Below are 24,074 nucleotides of genomic sequence, written 5' to 3'. Positions count from 1 at the left end.
TTGGTGATTGATTTAATGCATTGAGCTTAAGGATGTAATATCATTGAACTCAGATACAGACTGGCTATCTCAAGTTTGTAGTACTCACTACTACAGAAAAGGCTTTTCGCCACGCCCTAATTGCCACGGTTATAGGCGGAACCGTGGCAAAAGGTAAGTTGCCACGGTTATACACGGAACCGTGGCAAAAGGGGAAATATTTTATTATTATTTTTAGGAACCGTGGCAATAGGCATTGTTTTTTTAGAAACCCCACCAGCAAATTAACAATCTGCTCCATTCTCCATTTTTTTTCCCTCCCACACGCACTCTCCAATTTTTTCCTAAGCAGAACCCTAACCCTCGATGAGAGTGGCGAAGTCATCTTCTCCTCCTCACGCCGTCTCCGTTCTCCATTGCCGTTCACGCTAGCTGCTCGCCATCACGCCGTCATGCCGTCTCCGTTCTCCATCGCCGTTCACGCTAGCTGCTCGCCGTCACGCCGTCACGCCGTCTTCGTTCTCCATCGCCGTTCTCACTGCAAGACCATCCACAGGTACCTTTCTCATCTCCCTCTTGTTATGTTCCTTGCAAGATTCTAGAACAATCAAAATTTTAGCAGTGATTGGTATCTCTACATGTACAATCTATGAAGTTGCAATCAGTTAAAAGAATAGTTGTCAAAATTGCAATAAGGAAAACAAAATTGAATCACGTAATTGGGGTTTCACCCTCCAATGTTTTTATGTACTTTGTTATTTATTCAATTCAGTGAATTCTCTGTATTCTCTCTTCATTTTGACTCCTGAAACAGTCTTAAGCCTGTTCCTTGCAAGATATAAATAAATTTCATGAAATTTATCAACTAATCACATCTTTGTGGAAGGTACAACCAAGGTATACTAGCATATTAAGTAATTAGAAGCAATAACTAAGGAAGCTCCTACAAGAACTGGTTCAGATTGCAAAGTCAGGAGTTAATAGAAGCACTCCTATATGGTCTTTTTATTACTGATAATCAAATAGATGACAAAGGAATTTGCAGTGCTTAATTGGAGAATGATTGTACTGTGCTGGGTCTAAATCTACTGGTTTGATCTAAATATCTCATGGTTTTGGATTATGATATTTGAGATAGTGTCATAGGAATTAATGGAGCCTATAGTGTGTGTGTGTGCTGCTTGCTTCAATTGGTACCTCTGATACTTTACAGTCTATGGGATTGTCATTGGGGTCTTTCTATCAATACTTTTAGCTCTTGTACTAGTGTGCTTTGTTTCTTTCTGTCTTTTTTGTTTATTTCCATTCTGTTTATTTCCACTTTGTTGTACCGAATTTTTAGCTCACTTTGGAAGAGCATGTTTCCAAAGATTTTAATTATCAATTTGATTCTCCTTTCTAAAAAAAAATGACCATTTTGACAACTATCAAAACTCCTTGCAAGATATCAAAACTCCTTGCAAGATAGTGTGTAGGTTTTTTTTATTTCAGTTCCTCACTCACTCAATACTCATTGTTCTTCTTCAAATAGGAAGTAGCAGCAGGTTGGATCAATATGCGGTCTTGGGATTTAGCTTTTATTTGGGATGTCTTTGAGCAATTTAAGTTACTATTTTTCTCCTTGGATGGCTCTTGATCACTACTGATTTGCCTCAGAGTACTATAAGGGATTTGTTCTAACCATGAAGCTCTATAGGAAAGTCAGGAACGGCAAGCCCCTTATGCTGGTGCTTTCCTCGTAAAAGATGAGTCAGATGCTGATCCTAGTGTAGTATCTAGCTCCAACACAGAAAAAGTGTATATGATTTAAAAGGAAAAGAGTTGTTTAACCCTCTTCACGAAGTTGGGACTCTTGCTCAAGTATGTGAATTTTATGCAGCTTATTAGTTACTTTATGCCTTCAATGGATTACTATTATAGCTTTATAAGTGCTTCAAACTTTGTCACTAATCTCCTTTTCAATACCGGATTACAAGTATCCATGGGGATCAAATCATTTGGCTGATTATCTTGCCAAATCAGGTTGCTTTCGCCAATGTGAAATTTGGTCTTTGTTGAGGAATTAGGTTCTCTATGCTCGAAATTCGGATGCTGATTTGATGCGGTTTTCATTGCTGGCATGTGCCTGAGTTTGCTATATTGCTTCTGCTGGTTTTTGGCTGATGGAATTAAGAAGTTACCACTGTTGTTGCTGTTCGGTGGGCATTTTTGTTGCTGCATAAATTTGTTGCTGTTTGTGCTGTTATGGTGCTGTGATTGCTATTCTTGCTGCTGCATCTTCTTTTGCGGAAACCTGTTGATGTGTTGCTGTTTGGCTGTTATCTGCTGCTCTTTTGTGCTGAGAGGAGTTCTGTTTTCTGTTATGTGCTGTTGCTTTTTTACCTTGCATTTCCTGCTGTACAACAGCTTTGAAGTGCAACTTTCTTGCTGTTTTTTATTACTGTTTTTTTTTATTGCTGAACCTTGCTTGTTTTATGGTTCCTGTTTCCTTTTTGTATTGTTGTTCTCTCTTTGCTCTTTTGTGATTTTTGCTGTAGATTGTAAACTTCTATTCCGATGAGAAGCTTTCTCTCATGGCTTTTTATATATTATTTCTCTTGTTTCGAAAAAAAAAGTATCCATGGGGATCAGCTGATTCTGATTGGTCATCGATGTCTCCGCATAACAGAGATCATGTTCAGACATACACTAAGGTTTGCACTTTGCACCCTTCATTTAATGTGTTCATTAGAATATGGTAATGGGGGGAGGGGAATGAAGTTGTCCTTTGTTTGTGTTCCTATGTTTGTTTTCATATTGATTTGCTTGATTTTTTGGAAGTTTGAATGTAAACTTAAAAGTTAAAACTATTTGATTAAATGGGGTTCTCTTTTTACACTTTGCAGCATGTCTAGTTACTTGTTTTTGAACAAGCATTTGTTTTGTAAACTTTATGGTTACTTGTGTTTCAAATAAAATCACTTCAGCATGAACTTTTGTGGAAGAAAGGGAAAGATTTGAGTGTCCAAATGAGGGAGCTGTTGTGAAATGTGATTTCTCATTACCTTGAATGATGATTTTTCATTTGTTAATGGAGATAGTGCACAGCTTCTGATTTTTTTTTGAACCTCATTTTTATCTTTGCAGTGAAACTAGTTGGGAAGGTTTAGCTAGTGGTTCCTCCTAACTCCACTGTAATTATGAGCTTGAGCTAGTGCCATTTGAGAAGGTAAGTTAGTAATTGGATATGTGAAACAATTTGTTGCTCATTGCATTTCATTGGTGAATCCCTTCAACCATGATTTGCAGTTATGTTTAATGGAAGCTGAAAAGAACTACATGCTAGGATTGGACTCCAATATTTTTTACTTTCTTTTTACTAGATAGTTGAGAATTACAACTATCTGTATGCTAAAATTGTCAAATTCCTTTGGTTTTCTTCTAGGATATGGAAAATGGAGGATGCTATAAATTGTGGTGCACCTTTGGATTATGCTTCAAAACAGGTTAGCTCTAAAACTGTGTCGAGTTAGAGTTGGCTTCATGCCTTCATATGAGGTTTGGTTATGAGTGTGCTCTTTAGGTTCTTGATTTGAATTTTATCAGTTTGGTTGTGGGAATGCTATCAAATAGTTTTTTCCCGTTTAACTCTATTTTTAAATTGTAACACTGGTGTTATACTTTCCCTGTACTTATAGTGTGTAGTTCTCACAGAAAATTCTTTATCTTTTGCTTTAATTTGCTTTGTATTATGATAACTTGTTTCCAATATCATAGTTTGAATGTCGTTTTGTTTATAAGTTCTCTATGTGCAGTATTTAGTCGTTTTATTAAGTATGATGAATGGCAATTGTTGTTAAAACCGCTGAGGAAGGCTTGTGGTGTAGGTCCTGTAAAAATCTCTGAAACATATTTGCGGCGGTTTACAACCTCTACTAATAAGCAGAACTTTTAGCAACCACCTATTGCCACGGTTCAGCCCTGGACCGTGGCCATAGAGTCCACCTATTGCCACGGTTTCGTCTAAGACCGTGGTAATAGAGGCCACATATTGCCACGGTTATCTTTTATCCAACCGTGTCAACAGCGAAGCAATTGCCACGGTTCGATGTTCAACCGTGGCAATTGAGCAATTGCCACGGAGCCTATTGCCACGGTTAAACCGTGGCAAAAGGGCGGATTTAACCGTGGCCATAGGCCTTTTTTGTAGTAGTGACTCTTTTTCCTTGCTAGGATTTTCCCACTGGGTTTTGCCTAGCAAGGTTTTAATGAGGCTCTATCTTGGGATTTCGTTTATGTCATTCTGTGGGATGGTGGTGGGATTTTTTTTTTAATCAGCCAGCTGGTTCATAGGTCGTTCGAGTTCAGTTTAGATTGTATTTGGTTCTCGCCTTGAGTTGCAATTGACTCAAGCACTTCTATTAATAATATACATTTCATTTTCAAAAAAATAATTTTTTTATTTTTTTATATTTTCATTTCACACATTTCACACTCAAGAGTGTGAAATCTTGATAAGGTTTCAACTATGGGAATTCTCCGATCATCTCTTCTTGGAAAACCATGGATTTTTGTTCTAATGCAAGTTGGAGAACTGGGAAGGCTTGCACGAACTGAGTTCATTTTCCTTTCAATTCTTTTCTTCATTTCAGAAATCAGAATCGTTCTGTTCAAGTGTTGCTGATCAAATCTTTTATTTTGCATTTCAGCCTCATCATCAACTATTATTTATTTATTTATTTTCTTCTGGATCTGATTCAGGGCTTCTCATCTTCTGCATCGGTTCGACCATGGTAAGCATGCAGCTCAGCCCTGCCTCTCCATAGATGTGTATTTATTTTGAAAAATGTTAGTTTTATTTTGATCATGACTTTGAGTGTAGTTGGTGTTAGTTTTGAAAGTGTGTTTTTCAATTCTTTGCCATGTTTTCTGTTACACACATTAATGTTCCATGTTGGTTGCCTATCTCATGTTATATAAACTCAGGTTAGCAAGATTGTTTAATATTACTAATTTCTTTGTTTTTGTTCTCCAGAGTATGAGATTGATTGAAAAGAGGTCATTTTCTGAAACTGGGCATTCAAGGGGGAGTTTGAGTGATTTGGTTACCGTGGTATTTGGAGTGGATGCCATTATAGAGCAATAGAGAGCAACTGCGACAGAAATCTTGGGTGAGAAAGGGTTGCAATTTGTATTAACTACATTTTTCGTTTTGTAGAACTTATTTTTGGACTTGAATTTTTTTTGGAAACCATTTTTTATTCTTGGTGTTAAATTTACAGGTTATACTAAAGGGGGCTTGACTAAGGGGAGACTTTAAATAGCAAGTGTAGTTAAGCATATAAAGGACGCATTCAATTTCAGGTGTGGTATCGTTTCTTTTTTTCAGGACTAGAAGTGTACCTTGCTTTATTTTGAATGCTTAAACTAAATTCACTTCAGATATTCTGCTTCCTTTTGTTTTCAATGCTCAGGTATTGAAAACTGAGAAAGAAAGGCTTTAGATATGCAATTCTAAAAAAAACAGCCTTGAAGCTTTTCAAGTTGTCTTTTTCTTCAGTATAGTGAACGATGAGGGCAAAAAATGTATTACAGAAGCTTTGAATGTACAAGTGCAGGTTGTTATACATGTCAACTTGCAAGATGTTGTAACTGAATACAACTAAGTGAATGATATATAAATTTTCCCCAATTAATTTGACTATGTTAATATTTGAAAAGATATATAAGTCATTTGTTCTCCACGTTAACAATAGAGTTTTTAACTATGCAGAGGACCTTTATGAAGATTTATGCTAGAGGGTACAAAGACTTGACATGAATGAGTTTAACATGAATGAGTTTAGTGGACCAACTTGGACTGATTCTTTGATAGAAGTCTTAACTTGAATGCATTTATATCATTCTTAATCTTCCCATTTTTCAAGGTGTGTGATGAAACTGCATTGTTACGGGAAAATGATTTGAAAGATTTCTATAAAAATCAGGTCTGGCGTTTCATGATGGCCATAGTTCTAGAGAAATCTTAAATTTTCAATGGACAAATGAAAATAATTGAGTAAACTGAAGTATTTTGATTTAAATCTCTATTTCCTACTCAACTCTAATCTCATTCATTGATCACTTAACTGATTTAAGCAAATTAATGGCAGGGGTCTTGAATGATGCCTAAGATGGATGGAGTCATACAGAGTCCATGACTTTTAAGATGGCCTCAGTTATAGCTTTTGCTTTTGTATCTATAAAGAGTTCATATTTAGCTTTCTCAATTTCTTGTGATATCATGTCTTCAACGTAAATTGCTAGATATAATTTACGCCTTTCATTTTTATCTTCTGTTCATTTTTAAAACCTGTCTTGGGACAAATCTTTAATTCTTTATTGATATGATTGTAGTTTTCTCCTATTCCAGAGTACAAGGGATGTCACTTCCAGACTCATCTCAATATCAATAAGAGAAGGAATGAATAACAAAATGACAATCTTGCAAGCAATATGAGATGAAGATGATAAGAGCCAATTATATAGTCATCTTTTGAAGAGAATACATTCTATTCAGCTCTATGTAGTCCTTTTTGTTGAGTTAGGGGACTTTGACTTTGATAGGTGGTTTATGGTGTGGATTTTCATGGTTAAAGGAAATGTCAATTCTCTTTTTCGTCCACTCTCTTATCTAATAGTATGTTCTGGATATTTTATGTTGCGGGGTCTAATATTTTACTTGTTAGAGTAAGACATAAATTTTCCAGTGTATCCTAATAAGCGAAAATAGGGTTTCTTATGTCACTACGAGATGCTTCTCTCCTTATGTTTAGTATTTCTTTTGGAAAAGCACTCCATTGTGCCTTGGTTGAGAACCAATGAACACCTAGACGGTGGAAATAAAATCACTGTTGTTTACTGTTGTATGAGTTAATTTGTTTATAGACTGTGGAAATAAAAGCATGTCCTTGCTGCATATTTAATCCTTGCTGCATATTTAATCTTATTAGTTTTTAATGTGATTGTGTTACAATTAACTTTGTGATGCCATGGGCCATTCTTTTCCTTTAGCATGGGAACAGAGGTTTGGGAAGAGCTTATTTGATAGCATAAACTCTTATGCCAATGTTTGGAGGGCTTAGGCAAATTGTTTATGACCTATTATAAGTTGTTTTGAGTTCATTTTAGCTTATGAAAAAGAGTTTATGTTTATATATAGCTTATTTTCAATTTATTTCAATCATTTTTTTAAAATAGCTAATGAATAAGCGCTTAATTAAGCTGTTTTCCCACACGGGGCCTGATTCCATCACTTTGTAGTTGTAACATTAAGGATTCCATTGAGTTCAAAAAACATTATGATTCCATAAAAAAGATAAGGTTTTAGTGGACAACAAATTGAGAGGAATTTACCGTGAAGATAAGCATAGTTGGTTTTTCAAGCTATTTCTTCCAAAAAGGATTGCACCAATTTTATATATACAAGTAAGATAATTTGATGATGAAAATATGTCGTGCCGAGATTAGAAGACATTAATACTTATATAATTATTATTTATATTTAAATTACAAGGTTAAAGCTCGGGGAGGAAAATTTTACAAGAAAATACTTTCATATAAAAATAAATAAATAATAAGTTTTAATAAGATTTTATCAGTTTGCAATATATAACAATATAACCCTCTTGCATTTTTTTTATAGAAATAACAAGGGTAAAAACTCCCACGAAGAGGAACATTTGAATCACATAATAAATACTTTTCATGGGAGGAATTATTTTACATGGGAATTTAATTTTAAATTTATAGATAATTGAATTCAATCCGTTTTCAGTAATGGAAAAAATATAATCGTTTAATTTGATAGTGAGAATATAGTATGAGGATAAAAAAAAATAGATATATACTAATAATTTATTTATGCTAAAACATTAAGGTTATGAGCTCCCACGGGGAGGAACATTTTACATGAAAATTTGTTCAGGTTTAGACAAAATATGACGTTATAGAGTAAACATTTTCCATGAGAAGAGCTATCTTATATGAAAATAATTTAATGTTTTTATTAATGGAAAATAAATTTAATATAATTAGTTTTAGTATTTTTTCATAATTTTAAGAGTGCATATTGCCTGTGAGGGTTAGTTAGCATAAATAACAGTTGGTTATAACAAGTGAGGATAGTTAGTTGGAGTAAAATAAATAAGTGATGGTACTGCTTTAGGGGGTATCTTGTTTGTTATAAAGAAAATTAGGGAGAGTCTTGGTCTCTTGAATACCAGGGATTTGTGTAGTTTTCATGTCATTCTTTCAATAAAATTCAGTATTTCTCATTGGTCATAGCTGGTACCAATCAATTATGATACCCATCCTACTAAGTTTCTTTTCCAATTTTCATTTCAATGTAATGAAGGGAAAAAAGAGTTAAAATTTGCTAGATTTTATTAAAAAAATAAAGGCATATAATTCAATAAATATATAGGGAAAAAAACACCTTTCGGGCCCTCTGATCAGCAACAGATTTTGGTGCCCCTTGTGTATAAGATTCCAACTCCTCTTTTGGGACAAGCTCCATAGCTTCACAAAATGAGATAAATTCCTACAGAAAGGTATTGTTTTGGTAAGCTTCAATCAAAGGGCATTAATTATGAAGAATGTCAGAAATTTAATAAGAAAAGAGTGCATTTTATGTTGGATCGACAGTTAGGGGAAGGGGTGGGGTTTCTTTCCACAGATTAGCTCTCACCTTGAGTTTTGTCTGGGAAGCCTTTACAATCTGTATCCTGTCATCCTGTGCTATTTGTTCAGTCATCTCAGCAAGATAAAATGGCACCTGAGGGAATTTTCATGTAAAATTAATAAAATAGTAAAAAGATATCAATATTAGTTGCTCAGTTATCCAATTCACAAAAAAATAAATTCTCAGTTATCCTCAATCATCAGCAGTTAAAAGTCAAAACAAATGAAAGAATTGCATAGGAGGCGCATATGTCCAGCTTTCTACATTTATAGGCATCCATGAGATCCTCATACTTAGTTGAAATAAGTAGGGGTAAATGCATACTGTCATACTGATGCTAGAATTTATTTATAAATACTAACTTACCAGTACAAACTTTTCACTTTCCCTTCAGGTAATGTAAACACCATTTCTCATGAAACTTATTCCATAAGAATATCCACCACTAAATCTACTACGTAAACTGAATTGTGGGTGAGCATGGCAAGTGAGTACTTTGGCTAACCAATATATATATTTCACTTCACCTTCAATGGAAGCTCAAAATAGAGTGAAATCAGCCAATCTATTCCTTCTAGAAACAAATAGTATCCTAAGTTTCTAAACTGAAGCAGGATACCCAACAAACTGTATCTATCTTTTCTAGTACAATGCATAATGCAATACAATTAATTGTCCTTAAATTTGGTTTTGTTGATAACAGATTCGCAGCATGAACGGTGAACCTGTTGTGGTTAAATGCACAAAAATATTTAACCTATGTTAGAATCAGTTTGTAAGGTGCCACATCATAGAGTTGAATGGAATAGAAACTATTCTCTACATAGTTTGGATATTATAACTGCACGAACTAATTACTATAGCTCCTTATAAGAAATTCTCATGTAAAATGTATGCTTAATGGCCAAGCTTTTACTACAAAACATTATAAAGTTAATCTAACTACACGAATTAAATTATTGTCTTACAAGTTATATTTTGATGCCCTGCTTATCAGAAAAAAAAAAATGATGCCCTGGTATATTAAAGTGCATAAACTTCTCCATTTCTGTGGGGAAGAGGGATTTGGAACCCTCCAATCAAGTTCATTCTACCAGCCGAAACAGTCTCAAACAGATGGCCCTATCAAATCCACTATAAAGTAACTTGTTCCCCAAATTAAATGTGGAAACTTAGGTTTACAAACATACACTAAACTAAAAATGAAGACATATCGAAGAGGAGTAACACGAATAACGATGAATCAAAAACTGAAGTTCAGCAATAAAAATTAAAAATGAAAACAATTTTACAAGAAAGAACAAGCAGACGAACAAGTGCCAGAATGTACTTAAGGTTGCCGGTGCTGATATCCTCTTTGGTTTCATTTGAAGAGAACAAACCGAGCTTATTAACCATGTCCTCACATTTCTGCAAGGTCTCGTAACCCTTCTTCACAACCTTCTGAACAAATCGAACACCAAGAGACTCAAAAGCATGGTCAAAGCCGAATAAACAGCAACAAGGAGCGGAACGAAGAACTACCTGATCGGCATTGGCGGTGGCGTGGATCTCCCGCGCTTGCTCAAACAGCGCCGGTAACGGCAACTCCTCCACTCTGGTGTCGCCCATCGCTGAATGAAATAAACAAAACATTCGGGTCGGTTCTAATATGGAGCATAGGGGTGGAAAGGCATTATTTGATAAGTTTTCCATAATCAACACCCACATACAGATGCAACGCCTCTTTGACCCGAGCCCCGAGCCTACACCGTTGAAGACGCCGCCGGGAGCTTGGCTGCGGAGGAAGAAGGGTTGCTTCGGTCAAAGATGATGGAGCGGCACTGGTTTGCAGTGGCGGAGTGGTGCGGCTAAGGTTTGGCTATGGAGATGGTGATTGAGTTCGAAGCATGATTGGATATAGTTTCGGCATTAGGCTATGTTTGGATTGATGGAACGTAACTGAGCGAAATTGAATGAAATATAATGGAATGGAATGAAGCGGAAAGGAATGGAATAAAAATCTCACTCCATTGTTTGGGTATCTTATGATGGAGCGGAACAAAATTACCACACAATTGTTTGGGTAATAGGCGGAGCGGAATGAGTTAGTATCAATTTTTTTTTGAAATTGGCCCATTGTAGCTTTTTTACTTTTTAGACAAACTCCATCAAACAATTTACGTATCTAAATTGACCAAAAATAAATCAAAGTATCTAACCTAGTGACACTATCAAATAAACTCTATTATGAATATATATATACATTAATTGATGATGTATCATATGAGAAATGTATTCTTATATGAGAAAATAAGAATAAATCATGACCGTTAAATCTAATTATGAATGGTCAAGATTAATACATGAAATCATGTGACATTTTAAAAAACTCACATGACATTTTTAAGTGGTCATGTGAGCATTTAAATTGTTTTATTTTTAACCATTCATGATTTATTCTTATTTTCTTATATAAGATCATCTTTCTCATGTCATATACATCCCTCACATTAATTTTACATTAGTTAAACGAAAATTAATTAAAATACTTTTGTTATTCTAGTTTTTATATACTATCCAGCACTAACACGGAGTTGTTCTAGTTTAAACAGAGGTCTCGGGTTCAAGCCGGAAGAAAAAAACAGTGTCAAAAGAAAAAATGAGTAAGTCTGCTAGGTTGGAAACCCAAGTAGGGTTAACCTAGGCAAAAGTTAAGGCTAAAAAAATATTCCTTAGAGTGAAAAAACCGAATGGCAGTGAAGGACAAAATAAGTCGGCACAAAAAAATATTACTTAGAGTGAAAAAACCGCAAGAGTGATAAGGTTGGGAAATAAAACTAAGTAGGAATGAGAGTTGGATACTAAAAGAGATGTGAAGATGTTTGCATATCCGAAGTCTTAGCCGAGAAATGAACACAATATCGACAAGCTTAATCGGTTTCTTTGATCAGTCATCATTTTTAGGCATCAATATAGGTTTATTCTAAACTAGAGTCTTGATCCTTAATTATAAAAACAATGTAGTCAGCCCTTTTAATTTTCTGTTAGGATCCGAAACCGTTTTTATTTCTTATCGGGGTCCGAAACCCCTTTTATTTTCTGTCGGGGTCCAAAACCCTTTTTAATTTCACGTCGGGGTCTGAAACCCCTTTTATTTCCTGTCGCGGACCGAAACTCCTTTTCATTTCATGTCAGGGTCTGAAACACTTTTAAATATCAGTAAAGGTACATACACCCTTTTAGTTTAAGTCAAGGAACTAAACCCCTTCTAATTTCCTGCAAGTACCCTATTATTTATCTCCAAGATTGGCGAAGGAGGCTGATATTAAAATGGTTGGTGATCTTATCTCGCCGTCTATGGCTTGTTTGGATCGCCACCTTATTTCTATGATTTTTAGTCCGAACATTGGTAATAATTATTTTCTGTTATGTTGTCTTTGTTTTCTCAATAAGATATTTTTATTTTCCATTTAATGGTGATGATATTTATTCTAATTGTTTAGGTTACAATTTCATTTTGCAGCAAGAGTAGTTCTCTTCAGCTTCTTCTTCATCGGAATTAAGTTTTCCACCTGTAGCTTGGAAACTCCTATGGCATTCAAAGGCACTACCGAGGTGTAAGGAGCTTGTTTGGAAAAATTGTCTTGAGATTGTTTCGGTGCGTGGGGCTCTTCGCTATCAAGGGATGGGTGTGGATCCTTCTTATCCATTTTGTGGTGCTGCTTGTGAGACCCCTACCCATGCTTTGCTATTTTTTCCGGAACCCCAACAACTCTAGTTTGGATCATCTCTTGGATTAGAATTGCAAGGCTTTTTGGATTTAAATTTTGCTCAATTTTTTGACAGGTTTTTGCAGGATGTGGATGATATGTATCTCCATGCCTTTATTACTATTTCATAATGTATCTAGGAGAGGAGGTGATGACTCGAGATTTAAGGCTATTTTCCTAGCTTATTTGCATGTAGTTTAGTATAATTTTTAGGATATTTCATTCATTTTAGGACACTTTAGGCTTATTTCATACATTTTAATATTTTTATTTGGTTTTAGTATTTTTCTACATTTTATATTATTTTCTAGATATTATTAGGATTTATTTACTTTAATTTAGGATTAGATAAGTTTATTTTAAGTTGCAATCTTATTTTTATCTCTTATATATTTTTATTTGCTTTATTTTAGGAGAAGATTTGGAGAAAAAACGAAAGAATCCAAGAAATAAGGAGAATTTCGTATCTGATATCTTCCCCAACGGAAGAAACCGCTGCAATAGCACTAGATTTTACTTTTTGTTTAATGTAGCGAAACTTAAACCGCCGCAAAAGAACCTGACGGACCAGAACGAAAAAATTACTATAAATTCCATTTTTGACCTACTTTTTGGGATTTTTTTCATCTTTTCTTTTCTCATAAACCTAATAAACACCTTTGGGAGACTTGGAGGCAATTTCTTAGTGGAGAGGAAGGCTAGGCCCTTGAGGGCCGGTGTTAGGGCCATGGAGGAGGTGACAGCTTCTCCGGACGTGCATGGCTCCGTTCTTTTTGGGGTTTTGTTTTTCTCTTTACCTATTTTTGTGTTGACTCTCTTTTGGTATTTGTAATGACTTAATTTGATTTTCTTTCTTGTTCATTATACTTTTATGCAATTATAAGTGTGAATTTTCATTATTTGGCGTTTTTCTCTATTCTTAATGCTTTAATTGGTCGATTGATAATTTTAAGGGTTTATATTAATTCGTAAATAAATTGGGAAATTGATATGGGTTAATGTAAACTTAGTTCATATATAGGGGAAAAATTCCTATGTCTTAGGTTATTAATTCTCTTTGCGCGTTCATGTATCTTTTGCCAATAGGATGATTTTTAGGATTTGCATGACAATTGAAAAGTTGGTGTGAGTTTAGTTAATGAGAGAAACCACTCTTGCATCAGTCATCTTAAGAAAGACATGTCTTAGGTATGGTTGGGGTTTTCTAGGTGACAATAGGAGACATTAACTCTTAGGTATGAACCGAGTGACAGTCGGGATACTCACCTCTCTAGGATATGATTATCTAGTAGGAACTATTACGATTTCTTGAGTGACAGTCAGAGATTCTATCCACTAGGACATGGACTTTTTAGGTTAGGAACAGAGCTTGGGAATGTCTTATCGAGCAGGTATGTGCTATAATGCTTCTTTTATGATCACTAGGGCTTAAGAGATTAAGGCTAGGTTCTTAATGGGTAGATTCGCTTAGCTAAAAAATTAGTGGGTGAATAGCTCTTATCGGCATCTTAAATATTAATTTCATCTTATAAGAGTATATTGGTTGAGAATAAGTTGTAAATCAAATGAACTTATTTTCCAAATACATTTTCTTCTTTGTTTGCCTCCGTAAAACTTCTTTTATCGCTTTAATTATAGTTTTTCCTTTATTTAAATAAACCCACATTTTACAGCTAGTAAGATTAATACGTAGCAACACAATCATTGTGGAGACGACAAAACCCGATACTATACTACGATTGAGTCTTAAAAGGTATTTGATAGTAGTTAGTGGAGGAAAACCTCTTCATTAAATATCCTTTCATCAAAATGGCGCCGTTGTCGGGGATTGTGCTTCCGCTTCTATTAGTTAAGCTAGTCGAGTGTTGTTTAGAGCATTATTATAGTATACATTTTTTTTTGTTATGCTCTTATATGTCAATTCAATTGATTTGTTCTTGTGCTGAATGCTTGTTGTGACCTGATCAACTATAACATGATATGAGGTTTGGAATTCTGTGAACCTGACTTAGAATGAATTAGCTAGTGGATTTAATGAGAATTAAGTTCGTTAGTCATGAATTGATGATTTGATGCATAGGATTTTGAGTCATAGTGTCTCATTTAATTATTTGAGTTATTTTCTGGTGTTTTAATTTGTGTGCTCATTTTTTCCAAGGACTAAGTGATTTTACAGGAATTAATCTGAGTTAGAGGGCCCAACTGACCATGTCCTGGTACTTTCAAGTTTGCATCCAATTTGAGTACAGGGAGTTTTTCTGAACCACTCATCTCTCATTTAATTTCATGATCATGCATTTAGCATTTAGTTATTAATATTGCACACACTAGTATGCACATGCTATGCTTTGGATTCTTGGTATTCACACCTTTGTGCTTGAATAATGCTTGTTGTTATTTTTAATATTTGTTATGGGTTTGATGCTAGTTGTTTCAATAAAATGAGCTTGATGCATGGGTGTGAGTGAAACTTGTGGTACATGTGGAGAGTTAAGTGATAGAGACTTGAGTGAGTTTTGGAAAAGTGCAGTAAGATTATTAAGATTCCAAGTTAGTGGGGATAATGCATAAAATATGTAGTTTTCCTTTTAATCTTTATATTGAGTCTACACTCTTTTTGGCTGTGAGGTTAAAAAAAAGGGCACACATGTGAAAGTAAAGCTAAAGCGCTGAAAATAAAATAAAATGGGGAAAGGATGTGAGTAAGGGAATGAGAAGTATTTGCACCACTAAGCATACCCCCAATCATATCCTGGCCTTGTTAAATAAAAGAAAAGAATTTCGCCCTGAGTTGGTAATAACTGTGAAGGGTTGGGAAAAAGCTAAATTCAAAAGAAAATAACGTGTGTGTGCTCAGAATAAAATAAAACTGTTGGCCATCATTAGTGGGTTCTCAATATGGGGTTGGGGAAATTGGAATAAAATGTGAAACCCCACATCTTGGTATCTTCTATAATTCTTCCTTGCCCTTACTAAAGGTTACTCAGTTTTTAAAGCTTGATTCTTTGCACGAACTATTTTGAGGAACTCATCCCATATATCTTTTGTGAAAATATGTTTACTTGCATCTTACTTTGAACTGTTTTCTTGAGCTTGAGGACAAGCAACCTTAAGTTTTCGCTTGAGGACAAGCTGCCGTTGAGTATAGGGGTATGATGACCCGAGATTTAAGGCTATTTTCCTAGCTTATTTGCATGTAGTTTAGTATAATTTTTAGGATATTTCATTCATTTTAGGACATAGGCTTATTTCATACATTTTAATATTTTTATTTGGTTTTAGTATTTTTCTACATTTTATATTATTTTCTAGATATTATTAGAATTTATTTACATTAATTTAGGATTAGATAAGTTTATTTTAAGTTGCAATCTTATTTTTATCTCTTATATATTTTTATTTGCTTTATTTTAGGAGAAGATTTGGAGAAAAAAAAAGAAAGAATCCAAGAAATAAGGAGAATTTCGTATCTGATATCTTCCCCAACGGAAGAAACCGCTGCAATAGCACTAGATTTTACCTGCTGTTTAATGTAGCGACACTTAAACCGCCGCGAAAGAACCTGACGGACCAGAACGAAAAAATTACTATAAATTCCGTTTTTGACCTACTTTTTGGGATTTTTTTCATCTTTTCTTTTCTCCTAAACCTAATAAACACCTTTGGGAGACTTGGAGGCAATTTCTTGGCGGAGAGGAAGGCTAGGCCCTTGAGGGCCGGTGTCAGGGCCATGGAGGAGGTGACAGCTTCTCCGGACGTCCATGACTCCGTTCTATTTTGGGTTTTATTTTTCTCTTTACGTATTTTTGTGTTGACTCTCTTTTGGTATTTATAATGACTTAATTTGATTTTCTTTCTTGTTCATTATACTATTATGCAATTATAAGTGTGAATTTTCATTATTTGGCGTTTTTCTCTATGCTTAAGGCTTCAATTGGTCGATTGATAATTTTAAGGGTTTATATTAATTCGTAAATAAATTGGGAAATTGATATGGGTTAATGTAAACTTAGTTCATATATAGGGGAAAAATTTCTCTGTCTTAGGTTATTAATTCTCTTTGTGCGTTCATATATCTTTTGCCAATAGGATGATTTTTAGGATTTGCATGACAATTGAAAAGTTGGTGTGAGTTTAGTTAATGAGAGAAACCACTCTTGCATCAGTCATCTTAAGAAAGACATGTCTTAGGTATGGTTGGGGTTTTCTAGGTGACAATAGGAGACATTAACTCTTAGGTATGAATATCATGAGTTGGAAAAGAGGTCTAAACCGAGTGACTAGTCGGGATACTCACCTCTCTAGGATATGATTATCTAGTAGGAACTATTACGATTTCTTGAGTGACAGTCAGAGATTCTATCCACTAGGACATTGACTTTTTAGGTAAGGAACAGAGCTTGGGAATGTCTTATCGAGTAGGTATGTGCTATAATGCTTCTTTTATGATCACTAGGGCTTAAGAGATTAAGGCTAGGTTCTCAATGGGTAGATTCGCTTAGCTAAGAAATTAGTGGGTGAATAGCTCTTATCGGCATCTTAAATGTTAATTTTATCTTATAAGAGTATATTGGTTGAGAATAAGTTGTAAATCAAATGAACTCATTTTCCAAATACATTTTCTTCTTTGTTTGCCTCCGTAAAACTTCTTTTATCGCTTTAATTATAGTTTTTCCTTTATTTAAATAAACCCACATTTTACAGCTAGTTAGATTAATACGTAGCAACACAATCCTTGTGGAGACAACAAAACCTGATAATATACTACGATTGAGTCTTGAAAGGGATTTGATAGTAGTTAGTGGAGGAAAACCTCTTCTTTAAATATCCTTTCATCAGGAGGAATAAACATGTTTTTCAGCAAGTGCGACTTCCGTTTGATTTGGTGTTTTAGCATGCCAATTGTCTTTGGCCTCCTTCTGATTTGCATCGCATTGCCCACACACCTCCAATCTTCTTAGGGTCGTCCTACCAGGGGGTTGTTAAGGTCAATTTCAATGCTTCCGTTACTTATTGACATGTTGTTAGATTTGGATTCATAGTGGGGGATCATGAGGGTGAGGTCTTAGTTGTACCTATTGCTTCCATGTTCGATGTCCTTTCACCAGTGATTGCAGATGCTTTGTCTTTGAGATGAGTTCTGTCTTTAGCTTTAGTCTTGGTTTTGAAGAGGGTGAGCTTTGAGACAAATTGTTTGCAACTCTTCAACCTTTGGTGTAAACCCATCTTTGGTACATCCCATCTACATTCAGCTTTGACTGATTGTCATAATCTTGCTCTTGATTTTGATTCTATGGATGTTTTCTTTGTGCGTAGAGGCGAAAATAGAAGAATCCACTATTGGAAGTCAGCTCCCAGCCAATCACCACTTTGTGTCCCCCACTTTCCATTCCCAAAAAAACAGTATGCCTGAAGTCATCATGAGACAAAAGGTATCTTTTATCCCCTCTACATATACAACAAGCAATCTCCTCACAAACCATAGACCCAAGAATGTTAGTCCAAGAACAAGCCTGGCACAGCTAGGGCTTCACTTTCCTCCTTACATTAAATTCGCATACAACATGAAATTCTAGCACTCGTAGGACATATGTTCCACACGATGACTAAGACATCTGGTACAACAAGTTGCAATTAACAATGTTTAAATAGGCAAGTTAAAGAGCAGAAATAGCAAAATAGACACAAGAGAGCCCCTCTCACTTTCTCACACAATCACTGCCACAGTTATTGATCTTTTACAAACAAGAGTAAAGACATATTAAGATCAAACAACTAACACACACAACTCTCAGCTAATACAAGAACATAAAGCTGCTGAGAGAAAAATAAGTGTGAACTCATAATAGCAAAACCCTAATCACACACATGGAGCACGCCTAGCAACTAGGTTTTGGTCTTCTTAAATATCAGCTCTTCAGGCCTTGTCTTCGATCGGCTTGAACGAACAAAGAGTCCACACAAAACAGGGACAAATGTCACAGGCACGATGTTACAATATCTTGTCCCACATCTTGGCACACATAAAACTACCTTAGCTAAAATGCAAACAACCATGATCAAAGGCACAACACAACATTTTATACAACAACAATTAGAGAGCCCACTACAAATCATCTAAGGAAGCAATCAGTTCATCAATCCATTCAGACACAACATGATTAAAGTTCCTACTCTTTGATTTGCGCCAAACCTAAGCTTTTAACCTGGCTTGATCAAAACATGCTACTAGATCAAAATCCTCCCCCTGAAATTCTTTGCATTATAGACAACCCAAATCTGCTAAATTACCGCTAACCAAATCACCAAAAATCCTACCTTTGCTTTTAAAGATCCATTCCCAACAAAATGCAGTAAGTGGATGTAACACCCCGATTTCGGTGGCGTCACTTTAGTAACCAAAAGAAACTTAATGCGGAAAAACGTGAATATTTTTTTTTATAATGATAATAGAACCAAAGACTGAAAGAAGTAAACTCCCAACAAAAGATAACAGAACTAATATATATTATAAATACAGCCCCCGCTGTAAGTAGCTAGCCTCGTCACGAGTAAACCTCCAGTGACGGGTAATGAGAAAAGTAGCGCCCGTAGGAAAAAGGTACAGACCAAAAGAAAGGTCAAGTGTTCGCAACACTATCTTTCAAAATGAGAATAAGCTGGCCCATCGGCCTAAAACAAGACCTCCTAAGTCCAACCAACTCTCTGTGATTCTCGTAAAGAAACCACACAAAAAGCTATAGGTGGGAAACTACCCTGTCCCCAAAGAAACAAATGATGTTCACAGCTAAGACTCTACTCCTACTCTAATCCCATCTCAAGGAGCTCACACCAGCACTAAAACCTACATGCTGGTATGATTGTCGTCCGAATTCGAAATTCAGAACGACCTAGTCTATGTACACACTCCGTCCTCCTCTCGCGACCGCGATGCGCTCCGGTTCCGGCATCTCAAATCTAGTTCCCCCCGAAGGGTGAACCATCGTGAATCAGTCCGTCATAGACATCTGACAAAGGGCGTTTGTCCGCCAAAGCACACACAGAAGACGCGAGGGTCAACTCCAAAGAATTATATAAATAATACCACCAATAGATATAGATAAGAGAATAGCCACTTAGGCTTATAGCTAGGGATAACATCCTAGGGTTGTATATTTCACAATGAATATAAACGCAGTAATAACAGATAGCATGTATCAAATAGGATTAACAATTATCAATCGCACTCAACAACTAAGTCAGTATGCATGTTGCATGAAATGCAAATGACGGTTAACCCAGTTAACCAAATGCATTCCGGAAACGGATGGACATCAACGGATCAATCCTAGCACCAGCAACGGTGGGACCATTTCCGCCCGCGTGCCTCTTACACCACACAAAGGTAGCCAGATCTGCTACTTAGAGTCACCTAACAGCGCTCTTACGCGGAAATCCGGGTCTTATGACCATTTTGGAATCCACCGAGGTCCGGTATCACGCCGTGTATTAACCTCCTATGTATGCATGAGTGCAATGTGATTAGCCAAACAACGTCTCCGACCTCACTCGACACGTCGCCACGTGTTCTAGCTAACTTAATGTCTCTATAAAGAATACCCTAAGGTAAAAGTCGATTTCTGCGACAAAATACAATAATCATAAAATGAGTGCAACCACTCACGATAACTCTTCGAGTCATCAATGCTCTCACGAAGTCTCACGCTTCAGTGGAGTCTCACACATTCACAAAGTCTCACGCTTCAGTGAAGTTTTATGCTTTCACGGGGTCTCACGCCCCAGTGAATTTACACACTTGCACGAAGTCTCACGCTTCAGTGAAGTTCCATGCTATTCACGAGGTCTCACGCCTCAGTGAAGATCCATGCTTTCCACAAGGTCTCACGCCTCAGTGGAGTATCCCGCATTCACAAGGTCTCACGCCTCAGTGAAGCTTCATGCTGTTCACGAGGTCTCACGCCTCAGTGAAGATCCATGCTTTCCACAAGGTCTCACGCCTCAGTGGAGTATCACGCATTCACAAGGTCTCACGCCTCAGTGAAGCTTCTCGGCACATCCCTTGGATGGCTAAACAAACTGCTCCCAGAGCGAATGAGTATCAACATACTCAGAACTCACAATCTTTCTCAACCCTTGGATCCGACGACACTTCTCGCTTTCCACAACTAAGATTCAATCCTCAACTTGCACTCGAGATTGTTATCATTATTTAAAGGTTTAGAGGTTGTTTAATGTCTTATGAATTTTCCTTATAAAATAATATCCTTTTAGTCTTATCGCAAATCTTATGAGTCTTCAACATCCACCAAAATCCCAATTAACTCCCCGAGAATGTCTCGATCCGTCATAACCATAACAAGGCTCGAACTCCGTTCGTCCCGTCAAACTTTCTCAAACTCTCAAAATAAAATCGGCATGACTTGCCCGTTATTCTCACTCCTCAGTACCACAGATATATGTGAAATAATATAGTTAAATTAGTGCAATCCAATAAGCATAAACAGCATATTCCAACACATCCTAGATTAACCATTTAGCACATAACATGTGAATCATTTAGCACACAATATCAAGGCATCATGAAATCAACAAGCTCGGCCGAAGCCTCAGAAATCATTTCAGACATTTAGCAATTAAGTGCATAACACATAAATCAAGTCGAATTCGTCGACACCTAAAACATTATCTAGTAATTCAGAGAGTAGCCCTCACCTTAGCCAATTTCCAGGGTTCTCTTCAAACGCTCCTTCATAATCAGCTCCTCAATCTTTCCTTCACAATCTCCCCCCTCGAATCCACAAAGTTCCTTGTTCTTCGGGAAATTCCTCAACGAACCTTTAGAGTAAAACCACAGAATTCTATCAAAATCTATCGAAAACTTAAGCTATCAATACTCACTAAGGTTACACGAAGTAGTATGTACTCCGAGGTATGATAATCTAGCGCGAAAGGACAAGTTTTCGAAAAAGGAAATTTTCCTCCTCCCCCCCTTATAGGGCTCGGCCACTTTTGGTAATTGTGGGGTTCGATTTTTCTTCGATCAAACTTGGTTCCTATGCTATCATTAGCCGTAACTAAGGGTATTCTAAACTCGGAAAAATTATCGGATCGAAAACTGTCGCAGGGGTATTTTGGTCAATATTTTAGCTCAGAAATTCAAAACTGAAATTTCGAAAAGCAAATTGGATAGGGACGTCACCAACGACGTTTATGACAACTAATCCTACTAGCACTAAGCTAAGGCGATAGTTTTCAGTCCAAAGGTTGAGACTTTGCTTAAAAATGGGTATTTTAAGCAGAAATTGATTCCGGCGGAGTTCCGGCGACATAACGGAAAAACTAATCCGACAGAAGTGCTCTTGGGCACGTAAGGAAGATGTTTAGAATAAAAAATGAAGTATTCAGGATAGTTTTGCAAAAACCTCAAAACTAAGAGTACAGAAGGACATAGAGAAAAGCTATGGAAAAGACGATCAGAGGTAAGGATTAGCGACTATACCTCGACACCTTGAAGTAGCAACTGTCGGATCAACGATCAAGCAAGAAATCAAGAAAATCTTCTTCTCCTCCTCTCCTCTTGGCCGCGGCTTGTGTGTGTGTGTTTGTGAGGTTTTGTCTCAAGCTTCAACATATATATATAGGGAATGAAATGGAAGATATTTAGCAAGGATCGGATAAGTATGAATAGATATTTATCAAGATTGGATAGGTATGAATAGATATTTATCAAGATTGGATAAGTATGAACAGATAATTTGAGAAGATATTTTGTAAACCGGTACAGATTTGTTTAGATATCGGAGGATTTTGCTCATAGAGTTAAGATAAAAATATGAGAGCGATTTCCGATTCTTCCTACTGATTCCAACGTATTTTAGACACGATATTCTCCCCGCTGAATCTTCTAATTCTTCAAAGAAATATCGGTATGATTTTTGGTTTTCGAGGCTTGTTTTTAATGCTATATATTGAGGTTGGCAAAACGCGGGAAAATGAAAGTTTCGCGAATCTGATTTTTCCGGCTTCATTCTCCATGAATTCTAAGATAGGTTTTGGCGACATAAATCCAAAACTAAGAAAAGGTTTCCTTGTATTTTTGGTAACTAATGCAAAGTCGGTGTAAAACTATTTTACCCGATAAGTTGCTTTTTGCATCGGATGTCGGAATAGAAAACTTCCTTCTGAAGAAAGATTGAAATCATCGAGAGAAATGGGTGTGCGCGTGTAGAATCTTCATTTGAAGCTCCGGATAGAAAAAGTCTTCATCGTCGGTTGATTCTAGGGTTTTGAAATACCAGGGTTTCAGTTTCGGCAAACTTCCGATGATTGGAATCGGACGTTCGTATATCCTAGAGTTTCGCCTCGAAACGATTGTGATATATGGAAAAAGAGAAGTTCTAACATTTCTCTGAAGATTTTTGGAATTAATTTCCATCGTGACTTTAAGTGAAAACTAGCTATATACTAGGGTTTCTGACCTAGGTTTAAGCGTATAACGATCGTGCTATACCTTTTATCGATTTTGGTACAATCCTTAGACTTTTCCTGAACTTTCTCCTTCATAAATTTATTTCATTTGGTAAACTCTAGTTCAGGTTTCCCTTCACGATACATCAACCCTAATCGTGAATAGGATTCTATTTACTTGGCATAAGCTTAAAAAACTTGGGTCTTACAGTGGACTTTTGGTAATATGTGAATTGCAGAAGAAAAACCCAACCATTTGCAAACCAAACCCCACACTTTCCAACTCATCACACATGACAAAAAGAGATGACTCGAATCTTCCTCCATATCAGCACATAAGGGACACATCGAGTTTGAAATTGGAATGTTTCTATGGATCAGATTTAATTTAGTTTGAACTCTATTTAATAGTACCTTCCATCCCAAAGCAACTGCGTTTGACAGAGCTAGAGCTTTCCACAGTAATTTAAAACTTAAGTCTTCCTCAATGTTCAAATCAAAAGCAAGAGTCTCGTAAGCTGAACACACAGAATAGACACCATTCCCTTCTTTGATCCACACCCATTTATCCTTCCGTCCTTTAGCTGGAGAAAAAGATGAAGGTATGAAAAACGATAGAAAGGGGGGTTTGAATAGCGTTTTACAACTAAAACTCAACCCACTTGAGATTTAAATAAATCTCTTCGAACACCAAAGATAAGAGTGCAGAGATAAGAGATAAGGAAAGCACACAAATGATTTTATCCTGGTTCACTTGATAAATCCCTCAAGCTAATCCAGTCCACCCGTTAAGGTGATTTCTTCCTTCTTAGAATGAAGGCAATCCACTAATCAGAGTTTTGTTACAACTGCACTTGCTACCTGCAAAGTGACTAACAATACACTGACTTAGCTAACACTAAGATTCACTCTCTTAGTCTTCTCTAGGATCCGATCAACCTTGATCTCCTAAAGATAAAACAAACAACTGTTTGAAAGTATTGGGTTTACAAATAAGTGCTTCTATAAAAGCTGATAGTAAACACACTTAGTTCTATTTGAAGAAAGATTGCTAAGAAGATTTGAAATATTTCTTGCGCGTGAGTAAGTTTCTTAGACGACATCTTTCAATCTTCAGCCTCTTTATATACTCCAAGGATTAGGGTTTGAACGTTGCATGGAGATGCTACCGTTGG

The 24,074-nt window shown here is 36.2% G+C and overlaps 1 protein-coding gene and 1 long non-coding RNA gene across 10 annotated transcripts; one reads left to right on the top strand and one right to left on the bottom strand.

Annotated features, from left to right (window-relative positions):
* Nucleotides 1–394: 394 nt before the first annotated feature.
* Nucleotides 395–6,620, top strand: LOC130733217 (uncharacterized). Of its 8 annotated transcripts, none has more exons than XR_009017433.1 (9): nt 395–535; nt 1,511–1,839; nt 2,595–2,672; nt 3,106–3,187; nt 3,404–3,464; nt 4,668–4,751; nt 4,994–5,129; nt 5,241–5,322; nt 6,371–6,620. It is a non-coding gene; the product is annotated as an uncharacterized LOC130733217 (long non-coding RNA). The 8 variants fall into 8 exon arrangements; XR_009017428.1 differs by having other exon boundaries at nt 2,002–2,672; XR_009017427.1 differs by having other exon boundaries at nt 1,956–2,672.
* LOC130733206 (PP2A regulatory subunit TAP46-like) lies at nt 439–10,589 on the bottom strand. Of its 2 annotated transcripts, none has more exons than XR_009017424.1 (5): nt 10,205–10,589; nt 10,011–10,123; nt 8,687–8,773; nt 8,435–8,539; nt 439–577 (listed from the first exon to the last, which is right to left on the bottom strand). XR_009017424.1 is itself a non-coding variant. In XM_057585325.1 (5 exons), exons 1-5 carry the CDS (start codon nt 10,388–10,390, stop codon nt 545–547), a joined length of 540 nt encoding a protein of 179 aa, XP_057441308.1. In that variant the 5' UTR covers nt 10,391–10,589; the 3' UTR covers nt 439–544. The 2 variants fall into 2 exon arrangements, 1 of the variants encoding a protein (XP_057441308.1); XM_057585325.1 differs by having other exon boundaries at nt 9,995–10,123.
* Nucleotides 10,590–24,074: the final 13,485 nt, after the last annotated feature.

This window comes from Lotus japonicus, chromosome 1, assembly GCF_012489685.1.
Source record: "Lotus japonicus ecotype B-129 chromosome 1, LjGifu_v1.2".
NCBI lineage: Eukaryota > Viridiplantae > Streptophyta > Magnoliopsida > Fabales > Fabaceae > Lotus > Lotus japonicus.
Note: the sequence above shows the minus strand (reverse complement) of the source record. Positions and strands in the feature narration are given on the sequence as shown.

Coding starts and splice junctions, on each gene's coding strand:
- LOC130733206 (XM_057585325.1), bottom strand. CDS start 10,390: ATGTGGGTGTTGATTATGGAAAACTTATCAAATAATGCCTTTCCACCC. Junction 10,124..10,204: donor CCACCGCCAATGCCGATCAG/GTAGTTCTTCGT, acceptor CGATTTGTTCAG/AAGGTTGTGAAGAAGGGTTA. Junction 578..8,434: donor CTGATCAGAGGGCCCGAAAG/GTGTTTTTTTCC, acceptor TGATTGTTCTAG/AATCTTGCAAGGAACATAAC.